At 43.4% G+C, this 12,537-nt stretch overlaps 1 protein-coding gene across 4 annotated transcripts in view; it reads left to right on the top strand.

Annotated features, from left to right (window-relative positions):
- ARHGEF2 (Rho/Rac guanine nucleotide exchange factor 2) overlaps positions 1–12,537 on the top strand; it is a 41,822-nt gene that overhangs the window by 1,313 nt on the left and 27,972 nt on the right. The window contains exons 2-5 of one of the 4 annotated variants that reach the window (XM_074223258.1): positions 5,121–5,401; positions 8,157–8,274; positions 10,504–10,612; positions 11,275–11,317. In XM_074223258.1, coding sequence (XP_074079359.1) covers positions 5,142–5,401; positions 8,157–8,274; positions 10,504–10,612; positions 11,275–11,317 — 530 coding nt within the window. In that variant the 5' untranslated portion in view covers positions 5,121–5,141. Of the gene's footprint in view, positions 1–5,120; positions 5,402–8,156; positions 8,275–10,503; positions 10,613–11,274; positions 11,318–11,896; positions 12,396–12,537 lie in introns of those variants that run through there. The other 3 variants (XM_074223261.1, XM_074223260.1, XM_074223263.1) reach the window with 3 other exon arrangements.

Genomic DNA, 12,537 nt, shown 5'->3' on the forward strand with positions numbered 1-12,537 from the left:
TTATGGTAGAGAGGGAGACAGAGATGCCATGGTTTCTGATCTATTATAGCAAGAGAATGTGTGGTTAGACTTAGGCTAACAATACTGTGTCCCTCCCTAATAGAACTGGGTTTCTTGGAATCGATGCTGGAGAGTCAGTGACTAATCTTCAAGTCTGGCCCTAGAGGGTTCAAGTGAGTGGCCAGAGGGAAGCCTGGAACCTTGTATGGGCAGGGGTCTGCCTCCTGATGTCCCATCTCAGCCACTTTGTGGGTCTGGGGTTCAAGTCACCTTTCCCTCTTCCTCCCATATCAAAACTGTTCTGCTTTTGTTGTCAGTGTTTGAGCGAGAGATTGGGCTTAAATTAGGTGCCAGAGGAGAAAGCTAAGATTTGTCAGAATTTCTCAGCTCCTCAGAGATGGGGTTGTGACCTGAACACACAAAGCTCAGTGTTCTAACCATCATAGGATGCAAATGCTGGAGTGACCAGGGAATGCTGGAACTCTACATTCCTGGGATCAGCCCCAATGCTAGGAGAGGAACCAAGTGATGCAAAATAGGAAAGGCCATATGGGATTTACTGGGACCTTTCTCACCAAGTGTCTTAGGAGAAAGTCTAAGCATGCATGCTTTAGCCCTCACAACAGGACTTGGATTAATGGTTTACCAAAAAGAGGAGGAGGAGGAGGAGGAGTTAAATTTTGAACCATCAAAGGACTCTCTGTGGCCCTGGCTCCCTAGCGTTATGAGACCTGTAGAGAAGTCACTAAAGCATAGCATCCAGCCCCTCCTTCTTCTGGACTGGGGGTGGGGTTGTCTTTTTTAAGTTTCTTTGAAGAGAGTTAAGAACATAAAACTCAACCCCTAGGAGCATCCTAGGCCAGAGATAAGATCAAAGCTGCCCCAAGTTGGACAATACTTGTTAGTTTAGTGTGACAGTCTCATCTTTCTACTCTACTGTGTTTCCTTTTCTCCCTTCCCATTCTTCCCCTACCCCCAAATCTTTCCTCTCTTTTGCCTGTGTGTGTGTGCGCACACACACACACACACACACACACACACACACGAATGGGCACCACAATAGAAACTAACATTTCTAGAACACAGCTCTCTCACTCATTCCCTGATTCAACTAATCAGGGAAACTGATATAAAATGAACTGGGGGAAAAAAAAGATTCACTTTTGCAGGGTGGGGATAAATGTCTATCTGATTTCTTTTAGAGCATGCTTGGTTTCTTTAGGGGCTCGTCTCCTGGTTTCTTCCAGCTATAAAACTAGAGGTTGGTCATGCTGAGGTCCTATACCCTGTCCCTTAGAGTCATCACCCCGCCAACTGCCCCAATCTTTCCTTATGCACTAGGTCAGGAATTCTGCCTCTGGACTCAGTGACCCTTCTTCAAACCAGGCTGGCAGACTGTGGGTAGGCATTGTGTCTCCTGTTCAGGGTTCCCAGGGCAGCGTAGTGTAATGATTAAAGTGCTCTCAGGAACACAGGAAGTGCTCCCAGGAGTCCACATTCAGCTTCCGGTATTTATTAAGTCACTTTCTAATTAAGTCATTTCTCCAAGTCTTGGTTTCTTCACCTCTACAATGGGATTAATAATAGTACCTACCTCAAGGAGATAATGTATGTAAAACTCTAGGAAAATGTCATAAATATAACCTATTATTTTCTTATTCCGTCCATGGTCTGGGTCCCTTCTACTTTAGTCAAAAAGTTCCTTCTGCTGGTTAATCATCCCACCTGCTTTACATTAATTTCAGGCTGTTTATCTTCCATTGTTGCCTTTATGGAGATGGAGTCTGTGACTTGCTATCATGCAAGTCAAGTAATAGTTGAAGATTCGGAGAGCCCCATTCTTGGTGTTCTGTCATGGCCAGGCCCCTCTGGGCTCCCATTCTCCAACTGCAATATGGAGTGACACTTTCTCCCTGCTTCCCCACTCTCCCAAGCCCTCCCAAAAAAGTTGCGTCTCAGGTAGTGACCTCTTTGAGTGCCATAGTCAATTTAGAGAAAAGGTTCCACCTCCCCCAACTTTCTCCTCTAAACCTGGATTCAATTCAGTGAATGCCTCCCCCCTCTGCATTCTTTTTAACTTTTTTATCACTCAATATCAAGTACTTTGCTTATTGCTCAAAGAATGCTGATAAGTGACTAGTTCAGTTGTTACTGCAAGCAGAGGGGATTGCAGATTAAACGCCTAAAAGATTTCCTTGAAGTTGGAGATATTGGGGATAACAAAAGGGGGGGTTGAGAATGGAGGTACATTCTTACCCTTCAGGGCTATCCTGTCCTGAAGGAGATGAATGAAATGTCCTACTCTCTTCCCATGTTCTTGCCCATCCCACTCCCCTAAAGTGTTTGACAACCCAGATCTATTTCAGAACCTCCTATCTATGCTCAGCGGAAACAGCAATGTGACATGATATGATCTCATTCTGAAGCTAAATAAAGCTATTGTGTGAGACCCAGCTCTGGCTACTACTCCCTTGTTCCATTTCCTAAGCTCTGGAAGCCTATGGGGGTGGGGGGGAGAGGGGTTGGGGGAGAGCCTTTTGGAAAGAGGGAAGATCAAAGACAGAAAAGGAAATACAACTAGAAGGCCAGGCTTTGGGAAAGGGAACACTGAGGAAGAATTACCAAGAGATGGTCTTATGGGGGAGGCAGCCAAAAGTAAGTCCCTTGAAGAGCAGAGTGAGGCACCTATGTTACAGAACTGGGACAAAAGAAGGGATTTTTCTGGAAGTGGAATAAAAAAGACTCAGCATTGCACAGATGCTTGAGAAATGTTTGACTGGGCCTCCGTTTTTTATTAGTAAAATGATGCTGTTGGTTAATAGAATTTTTGAGATTCATTCCAGCTCTAAATTCTATGTTTCTATGTCATGATGTGGTTGAAAGAGTAGGAAGTTTTGAAGATTCCATATTCTTGGAGGCTAGAATGAGATAAGAGGGAATTCCACTACTGGTAGGGGTGATTAGAAGGCCTTCCACTCAATGGATCTGCATAGTACTGGCCCCAGGAAAGTGGGGAGTACATTTTTCAGAAGAGGGGGGCTATGAGAGGAAGAGAGGGATAACTCCACATCTGTATCAGGGCTGTGTTTAGGGTGAGGGGACCAGCTGGTTTGTCTCCAGGAAGGGAGAGAAAACAGGAAAAGACTTCAATTCATTTCCTTCTGCTTGCCATGCCCTTTCCTATTTTAATTCTATAGGGTGGAGGGGAGGAAAAGCAGGTGAGAGAGATAGCCGCTGTTGATGTTCAGTTATGTCCAACTCTTCATGACCCCATTTGAGGTTTTCTTGATTAAGATACTGGAGTGGTTTACCATTTTCTTCTCCAGATCATTTTACAGATGAGGAAACTGAGGCAACCAGGGTTAAGTGACTTGCCCAGGGTTACTGTTAGTGTCTCAAGCCAGGCCAGCTCTGAACTCCGGTCAATTCCTGACTCCTGGCCCAGCACTTTTATATACTTTACTACCTAAATGCCAAGAGACAGGGGTGGACGCTGGCTATCATTTGCATGTTCATCTAGAGATAAGTTTTCTCTCTTCATTTGCCACTCTTCAGTTCTTTTCTAGTTCCTCTCCTTTTTCCCTCAGCCACAGTTCCACATGATTTCATATCTACCTTTCTCTGGAAAGTGCCTGGTTGGCAGAGAATCCTGCCCTGACCCCAGAGCTATTCACCATCTTTCTCATTCCCTTCAGACATACCCATCCTGGCTGCCAACATCATTGGGTGCCAGCTTGTACAGATGGCATCAGGCCCAGGTGTGGAGAAGGAAGAAAGGCCCTTCTGGTGGCTGGTTGCACATTAGCCTCTTCCTTGGCATAAGAAAGGCATGGATAGGCACAATGACCATACCCAATTTCCCTTTCTATCTCTGGGTACCACAGATCAGGAACTAAGACTTACCAGCTGCAGAAATCTAAGGGTCTGACTTCCTGTCTACCTTAGGTGTTAAAAGGTCACAAGTCTGATGACTGATCAGAAATCTTTTCTATAGCTTCTGCATGATTAGGGATAGTGGGCAGATTGGATCAGGAGGGAGGGAAAATAGATAACATTAAAGAGATCCCTAAGGCAACTAAATAGGCTTGGGAGAAGTTTATACCCCACTTTCATACTTTGCTCTTGGTGTACCTGGTAGACAGCATGACCCAGACATCCTGCTTCTCAGCTCCTCATGATCATTCCTGAAGTCTCACTGGTATATATAGTCCATCAAAGAAGTAGTCCCTAGGAGTCCAGATATCTGTCTCTTCATTATGGCAAAGGGCCTAAAAAAAGGGGACTGGGTATATGGTATTGGTTCGGTGCATTAGTTGGCATTGCTTCATGGACTTCACCTTCAATGTCAACAACTCTTGGAGAGTTCATGAATCTTTGATACACTCTAGAATGAGGTACCAAAAATGCCTGCCTCCAAGAGGATGATCTGGACCCATTTGTCATTTCACCATTCATCTCCATGCCATATCGCCTGGAGTATATATCAACCCTTTTGAATAATAGCTCTGGAAACAGTTTTCATATCAACACACCATTCCTATAAATGACATGGCAATCATTTATACCATGACTCCAATCATCATTCCAGAATATGCTTCCCTGGCCACCGCTCCTCTATTTGTATTGTCTTTCTCTCCTGAGGACAGATACTGGCACACTTGATGGTATTTATATCTAATTCTGGGCACATAAGGTTTTTGGTTGTTTTTTTTTTTTAGGTTTTTTCAAGGCAATGGGGTTAAGTGGCTTACCCAAGGCCATACGGCTATGTAATTATTAAGTGTCTGAAGTCAGATTTGAACTCAGGTACTCCTGACTCTAGGGCCGGTGCTCCATCCACTGTGCCACCTAGCCGCCTCTGGCACACAAGGTTTTAATACTTTTTCATTTATTCATTTGAGAGTGAGTGCAGTTGATAGGGTGAAGTCTTTGGCCCACAGGAACAGAAACCAAAGTAGGTTGGTATAGCTGGAAATCCTGGCTTAAAAGAAAAAGCAAACATGAAATATTTAGGAAGCTAGCCAGAAAGGATGAGAGTTGCTCCTCCTTATCCCGCAGGAGGCCCTTGAGGAGAGGACCTAAGCCTCCCTTCCCCCAGCTTCTTTTTATTTTTTGCTTAGACCAACCCATCTGCCACTTCCATGAGTGACAAAATCCCAGAAGCCTTCCTAGCAGGAGGAGACCCAGTGTCCCAAGGAAGAACTCAGCGATGCCTGTCAGCTGTGGAGTCCAGTGGGCAGTCTCAGGAAGAAAAGGAGGAAGAGGAAGATGGTTTCCAATCAGTGCCCCTTCGAAGATCAAATGTTCATTGTGCCGGAAGCAGCTACATTTATGACCTCAGACGTCATAGTTGGGAGCCTGGTAGCGTATTCCAGAATGCCGCCTATGATCCACTGGAAGGGTAAGTACCCAAACTTAGGGAACCTATATACCCTAAGTTCCCCACCAATCTTTTCAGAATCCCTAGACTTAAGAGAAAATTTAATACTAAGAAGAACTAACATGTCTTGGCACTTCATCTGCATATTGTTAAACATAATATCCTTAGGCTAAAAATGAAATGACAAAGTTAGTTTATAAATAAAGTTTAATTCTCTAGAATCTTACCGAAATTCACAGGTGGATGGCATTCTTGCAAATGCCAACAACCAAACTAACTGAATAAGCAACATTTATAGAATCATAAAAGGATGATAAGAATATAGAATCATATAGAATCATAATCACAAAGGATCATAAAATTTTGGCTGCCAACCAATCAGGTTACACATTTGTACATAAAGGTTTCATTAATTTGTACATAAAGGCGTCATTAATTTGTACATAAACGTGTCATTAATTATTTTATGATTCTTTAACCCATCCATAAGGTCTGTCCCATGTCAGAACCGACAAAAATACAGGGCAGCTAGGTGGTGCAGTGAACAGAGCACCTGCCCTGGAGTCAGGAGGACCTGACAAAGATCCAGTTAGCCCAGAACTGCTGTCTCCTCTTCTGACATTATATTTTATGATGTTATTAGATATGATACAGACATATAAAACAGGAATTTCTTCCTTTCCAAAATGTCATAAGTACAAAAATTTATTCAGGTTCTCATTTAGATAACTAGAGCAGATTCCTGCCTTTTCAGGATGATCCTTTTTTGATTGTTTACACAGCTTTTGCAGATGAAATTAGAGGAGCATTAAGCTGTTCCACACAGAAAGAGCCTCCCTTCAGATTTATAACTAGAGACACAGACCTTGTGGAAGGGCAGAAGTGAACATTCCAAACTTAGAGAACTCAGGAGATTGATGAAACAACTTTTGTTCAGAAATATTTAATTCTAAATTAAAGAATATCTGATTAGACAATATAGATGCCCTCAGATTTGGGAGATAAGTAGGATAGAGGAATTTAAGACCTCTAGTCATATCCTTAGGAATTTAGATGATCAAAACTCAAGTATCTAATTCAGAGCCTCTTTTGGACTTTGAGGGTTCCTGCCTATGGGCTTAGATATAGATCTCTTTCTTAGTAAGCCTAAATTCCTCCAATAATCCTTTCTTCTTGTTTTTTATTTTTTGAGAATTGGAAAAATTGAGGGAGAGCAGAACAAGGTTCTCTTTCTTAGCTTTTCTCCATCAATATTGGGTTCCATCCCACTCCTCAGTTGCTGTTCTTTCCCTAATTTCCTGAACCTGACATACATCTTTAATTTTGAATTTCATGGAATCATGGACAATGCCAGAAGAAACTTTATAGTTTTATATGACCAAACTCTTTAATTTTTCAGATGGAAAAAAACAAGGGAAGAGAGAAGTTAAATCATTTGGGAGCTTTCTAAAGAAGGTTAAGCACTTCCTATCCCACATTCAGTAATATGCCAGTCCATTGAGTTCTTTTTTTGGGGGAAGGGTTAAAGAATGGGATTAAGTGACTTGCCCAAGGTCACAGAGTTAGGTAATTATTAAGTGTCTGAGTTCATATTTGAATTCAGGTCCTCCTGACTCTAGGGCCACTGCACCACCTAGCTGCCCCCCAGTCCATTGATTTCATTCTGAGGCTAGTGCAAAAGTAACTTCTCAATAATTTTAAAATACTTTTGATAGAATAAATTCTCAGTTTTTTGCTTATTCTGAGGAGTTAGGGGTACTCTGGATATAGGTAAAGGGAACAGCCTACATTCTCCCTCCTCCAGAGCTGGACACAAATAGACAGATGGAAGCATTTCCCCTGGAAAAATCCCCCTTATTTCAAAGGCATAAGAAGTCAGAAGGAAAGGATTAGGTATATATTTCCTCTAGTCCAGATCTCTTGGTTTTGATAAGTGCACCTATCTCCTTGGTCTAGGCTAGATTGAACTGAATTTGGGGAGAGCGTTACCTAACTTGAATCTTTGTGGAGGATGTGGGGAACCAGGCATCTAGAAACTGGTACCTCCTCAACTGCTATGGAGCTATTTGAACATCACTATTCCTCATCAGAAAGGCAGTTTTGGAGGTAATAGCCAAGAGAAAAAAACTGGAGGGAGTATGAAGCAGGGAGACCCAGGATCCTCTCCTCTCCTATCTTCCCTCCCTTCCCTGCCCCACCTCTGATGTACTTCTGGGTCAAGCTCATCTTGACCAGCAGGGGCCGCCCTTGTCTACCATTTGTTTGGGAAAAGGCCCCAAATGGAGAGGCCAGTCTAGGCTGGCTTGTGTCCCCTGGCAGGGACATGAGACAGAAGAGTCTAGCCAGGGATTCACTTGGGCCAAGCTATTCATAGCCTGGTCCCTTCCCTGCACTCTATAGTCCAGCCATCCTGGCTTCCTCCATACACAGGATCTTGCTGTTTGTTTGCTCTTGTAGTATCTGCCCCTACCTCTGCATTGGGCCTAGAATGTTCCCTTTCTTTTCACTTTGACTTCTTGAAATCCCTGCCTTCCTTTCCTATCCCCCCCTTTCTACTCTGCAACTGTATTTTATATACTAAATAGGTTTTTGTCTCCTCCTCTAGAATGTAGGTTCCTGGAGGGCAGAGATTGTTTTTTTCTTTTTCTTTAGCATCTTTAGAGCTTTGCACATAGCCAGACCTTAATCAATGAGTGTTTATTGATCTAGTGTTTTTTGATATCTCTCCAAGTGCTGGGTATGCATGGTGCTTCAGCAAAGTGAATGTGTGTTTCAGCAGGAACCTGCAAAAACTGGGACCCAGGGATCCCCGGAGAATTCCCTTGCATCAAAGTCAGGAGGAGCTGGAGAGCCTTCTGAGGCTGCAGGACCAGAATGTCCAATCCCAATACATGGTATGGATAGACTCCTCTACCCATGAGCACTGAGCACTTACCCCCAACTAAGGCACAGTCTCACTGTCCCCCCTCCCCTCCTCAAATTCATTGTTTATCTTGTATTTTTCTATGCATTTGTCTTCTTCTACCTTGTCTCAATATTTCTTCATTAATATGGAACAAATATTTACAGTTAGAAAATAGCTTAGAGGTTTTTTCAGTCTAGCCCCTCATCATATAGATAGGGTGAGGTCCAGAAGAGTTAAATTACTTGCCCAAGATCACATCTATTAAGTAGCAAAGCTGGGATTCTGACCCATGTCAGAATTAACTCAAAATCTCTAACTCAAAATCCAGTGCTTTTTCCGCTACATTATACTTCCCAACCCTAGCCCCAGCCCCATCCCAGCTATCATCTGTATCTTTTGTGATGTCTCTTTATTTTCTCTCTGCCTTTCTGGGTCTATACTTTCTGTCTGTATATGAGTCTTGCTATCATTGTCTTATTTCATCTGCCGGTTGCTTCCTAAGTTACCCACAATATTTGAAATTTGAAGGGTGAGGAACTTCTACAAAATAGATAGATAGGTTAAGTGTCTGAGACCTGATTTGAACCCAGGTACTCCTGACTCCAGGGCTGGTGCTTTATCCATTACAACACCTAGCCACCCCTTTTTTTGGTCCTTTCAACTGTGAACTCCCAAATTCCCCATTCCTTTTTGTTTGTTTTTGCAAGGCAATGGAGTTAAGTGACTTACCCAAGGTCACACAGCTAGGTAATTATTAAGTATCTGAGGCTGGATTTGAATTTAGGTCTTCCTGACTCTTGGGCTGGTGCTGTATCTACTGGATATAGTAGCTGTTTGAAACAAACTCCTTTCTTTTTGATTATGAGTGCCTTCTCTAAGTATACTGGTAAGCCTAGGTATCTGGGATCTTGTTAAACAATAATAGTTAAAATAGTCAAAAAAACTAAAAAATTAGGTGGGAGAGTTCCTATCACTTCTGCCACCTTTCTCTGGCCAATGTAACTGAAGTCTTTCCTCTCCTTTTCTCCTTACCTTTCTTCAGTGATCCAATGTTTGGGAATTAGAAAAATAATCTAGCTCACTGAAGATCTCCTCTTCAAGACAAGATGCTTTATTTGTTAGAAACCTAAATCCACAGGGAGGGTAGTCAGCCCCAGGAAAGTCTAGTTGCATTTTCTACATCAGAACCCTTGACAGTTATAGCCATTTTTACCATTTTTACCCAAGGACCCCATCCTCCTAACATTACTCCCTTCTCTTCTCATCCTTCTTCCCTTTTCTTCCTCCTTTGTTCTTCTCACCATCTAACTCCCTTCTTCCCATTTCTCCTTCTTAATTCCTTTTTTTTTTTTTGCAAGGCAAATGGGGTTAAGTGGCTTGCCCAAGGCCACACAGCTAGGTAATTATTAAGTGTCTGAGACCGGATTTGAACCCAAGTACTCCTGACACCAGGGCCAGTGCTTTATCCACTGTGCCACCTAGCGGCCCTCTTCATTCCTTTTTTAAAAGTTGTCTTCCGCTTCTCCCTCCTTTTCTTTCTGTTGGATCCTTTCCCTCATATCCTACCTTTTCAAACATTCTATCTCATCTCCTCTATTCTGCATTTTCTCCCAATTTAAATTAGCCCCATTTTTCTCACTGATTCTTTTTTTTAAAATTGTATTCTATTTTTACAAGACAATGGGTTAAGTGACTTGCCCAAGGTCACACAGCTAGGTAATTATTAAGCGTCTGAGGTGGGATTTGAACTCAGGTCCTCTGGACTTCAGAGCCAGTGCTCTATGTACTGGCCACCTAACTTCCTCTGTGTCATTGATTCTAATAAGGCTCTCTCCTTTCACCCCAAATTAGACTGGGTGATCAAGTTAGAATGGTTGATCCATAAAATCATTCACTCCCCCAGAGTTGTCTATATATCAAATCATGTTAAGAAACACAAGTCTAGGTCATTCAAAATAGTACATTTTCTTCTTAAACATCCCCTACATTAAGAATGCCTGAAGTTGAGTTGTACCTGGTAGGAAAAGAGGGTAAGATACAATAATTTTTTTTTTGAATTTTCAAACCATTAGGGTGAAAGACCCCAAGTGGGTAGTCAAATAAGGGGTAGCATTTATCTGGGAGGCCCATTTAGAAAGGAATCAAATGATGTAAGGGGGGAGAGTTTGGTAGATGGGTGAACTCAATAACCTGTTGGGGGGGGGGGGGTTGATTATAGGTTCAAAGTTTCTGCTTTCCATCCTCTGGTCCCTTGAATGACTCTGCCTGTGGCATCCTCTCCAAATCTGTATCCATGAGTGGTATTGATGGCTACTTGGATCTAGATGGTGAGTAAGAGGGAAGGAGAATGCCAGAAGGGAGTAGACAGGGAACAATGGATGTATCCTCTTCTTCCCTGAAGTATGGACCACACTGAACTATTTTATCTGAAGCAAGGACTCTAGTTAAGGGCTAGAGAGGTTTCCTGATTTTTCATTACAACTTAGTCTATGCCTAAGCAAACTCTCTTTGGAGATCCCCCAAATTTCCTGTCTAAAATGAGGGCAAATATATACATCTTCCTGGATTTTTCTTTTATCAAAACCTAGGGATTCAGGATACAAGCATCTAGAACTCCAACCTCCTTCTTCATCATAGAAGACAATCCTAGCTTCCCCTTCCATCCAAGATGGAGAATTAGATCCTAAGCATCCATCCACTTCCCTTCTTCCCTATTTACCAGAAACAAAGTCAAGAACCTAGACTTTGGGCCTCCAGCTTCCTTTTAGTTTTCCTAGGTGTTCTAATTTAGTTCTCAGGTTTTTTTTTTTTTGCTCAGACCCCGCCCTCAAGCTCCCTCCAGGAAGTCCCTAGTACCCGCCCTGAGGATGGAGTCATAGGCACCTGTAGCCCTGGGAACCTGATCCAAGGTGTAGGGGGGGAAGGGAGGTAGCTTGTAGGTGCCTTTGTCTGGCTTTAACCAGACATTTCTCATCTCCTTTTTTGTTAGCAGAGAATTTACCCCAATCTCCTGGCCCTGACTTCAACAACGGGTGAGTGTAGAGCTCAACAAGCCCCTCAGAAATCTGAAGGTAGGTCAACCAAATGGGTTGTGGGTGGTGGACTTTGTGACCTTCAGGGGTCACTTTGTTTTCAGAAACACTTACCCCCAAACAACACTCCTTTCACTTCTTAATTCAATTCTTATAATTCTCCAAGCAAAGAATCTCCTTTCTCTTTGGAAGATTTGGAATTTGACCCAGTCTTCCCTTGAAAGATGAAGAGAAGGAGGCTTAGGTTATTACTGCATGGAGGAGAAGTTAGGAGGAAGGGGGTGACCAAGATAAGCATCACAGTGGGAAGGCCAGCAACAAAAGCCTGGGAGATGGAAAATGGCTGGGAAAGATAGCTTTTAGGGAAGGAGAATAGCTAGAGCCAATGACCTTGGAGCACTAGTCAGACATTAAAGGGACTTCGGATAATAGATAAATGGAATGGGGCAAGAACTGGGGAAGCAGTGGATACTGGAAAGGAGTAGAGGAGGGTGGTGGGTTGAGGGAATAATAGAGAAGGGAGGGGGCTAGAAGCTACTTGTGCTGAAAGATTTCAATAAGTATCATGGAAATGAGCATGCAAATCAGCACCTGTTTGACTCTCACAGCTGTGGCCTGAATTAGTAGGACAGCATTGTGAAGGGGCCCTTTAAAACTCTAAGTTCTGCTTTTGGGTCCCTTAAGTCTCCAGCTGACACAGCCCCCTCCTGGCTCCAGGCTCTGGAATTAGCTCATGGGATAGGGCTGATGAAATCCCACGAAACTCGGCTCTGACTGGCAGGGAGCCCAGGGACCATTCTCCAACAGAGAAGGGGGGCAGGTAGAGGTCACTGAAACTTCCTTACCCCTGAGATTGGCAGCAGGAAAAACCTGGCCCCAGGCTCCCAGATTCCAGACTTGCTTCGGTGGGCATGGGGTTGGGATGGGGTCTGGAGAAGCCCAGCCCTGATCTTTAACCTCTCAGGAAGATGGGGGGAGTCTCTGGTTAACTGGGAGGAGCTTGGAGCCTTCCTCTGGAATAGAGGGACAAAGTAAACCATAGCTGGGAGGTCCAGACCCCTGGAAGGGGAGGGAAGAGGTTAGTATCTGCTTTTCTGAGCTTTTTCTCTGCCTCTCTTCTGTTTCTCACCCCCTCCCTGGGTGATTTCAACTCTGCTGTCTCTCTCCCTTTACACCATGGTGTCTCTTGTCTCTTTATCTGTTAACTTTCTGGGGGAGAT

The sequence above is a fragment of the Macrotis lagotis genome, chromosome 2 (assembly GCF_037893015.1).
Source record: "Macrotis lagotis isolate mMagLag1 chromosome 2, bilby.v1.9.chrom.fasta, whole genome shotgun sequence".
NCBI lineage: Eukaryota > Metazoa > Chordata > Mammalia > Peramelemorphia > Peramelidae > Macrotis > Macrotis lagotis.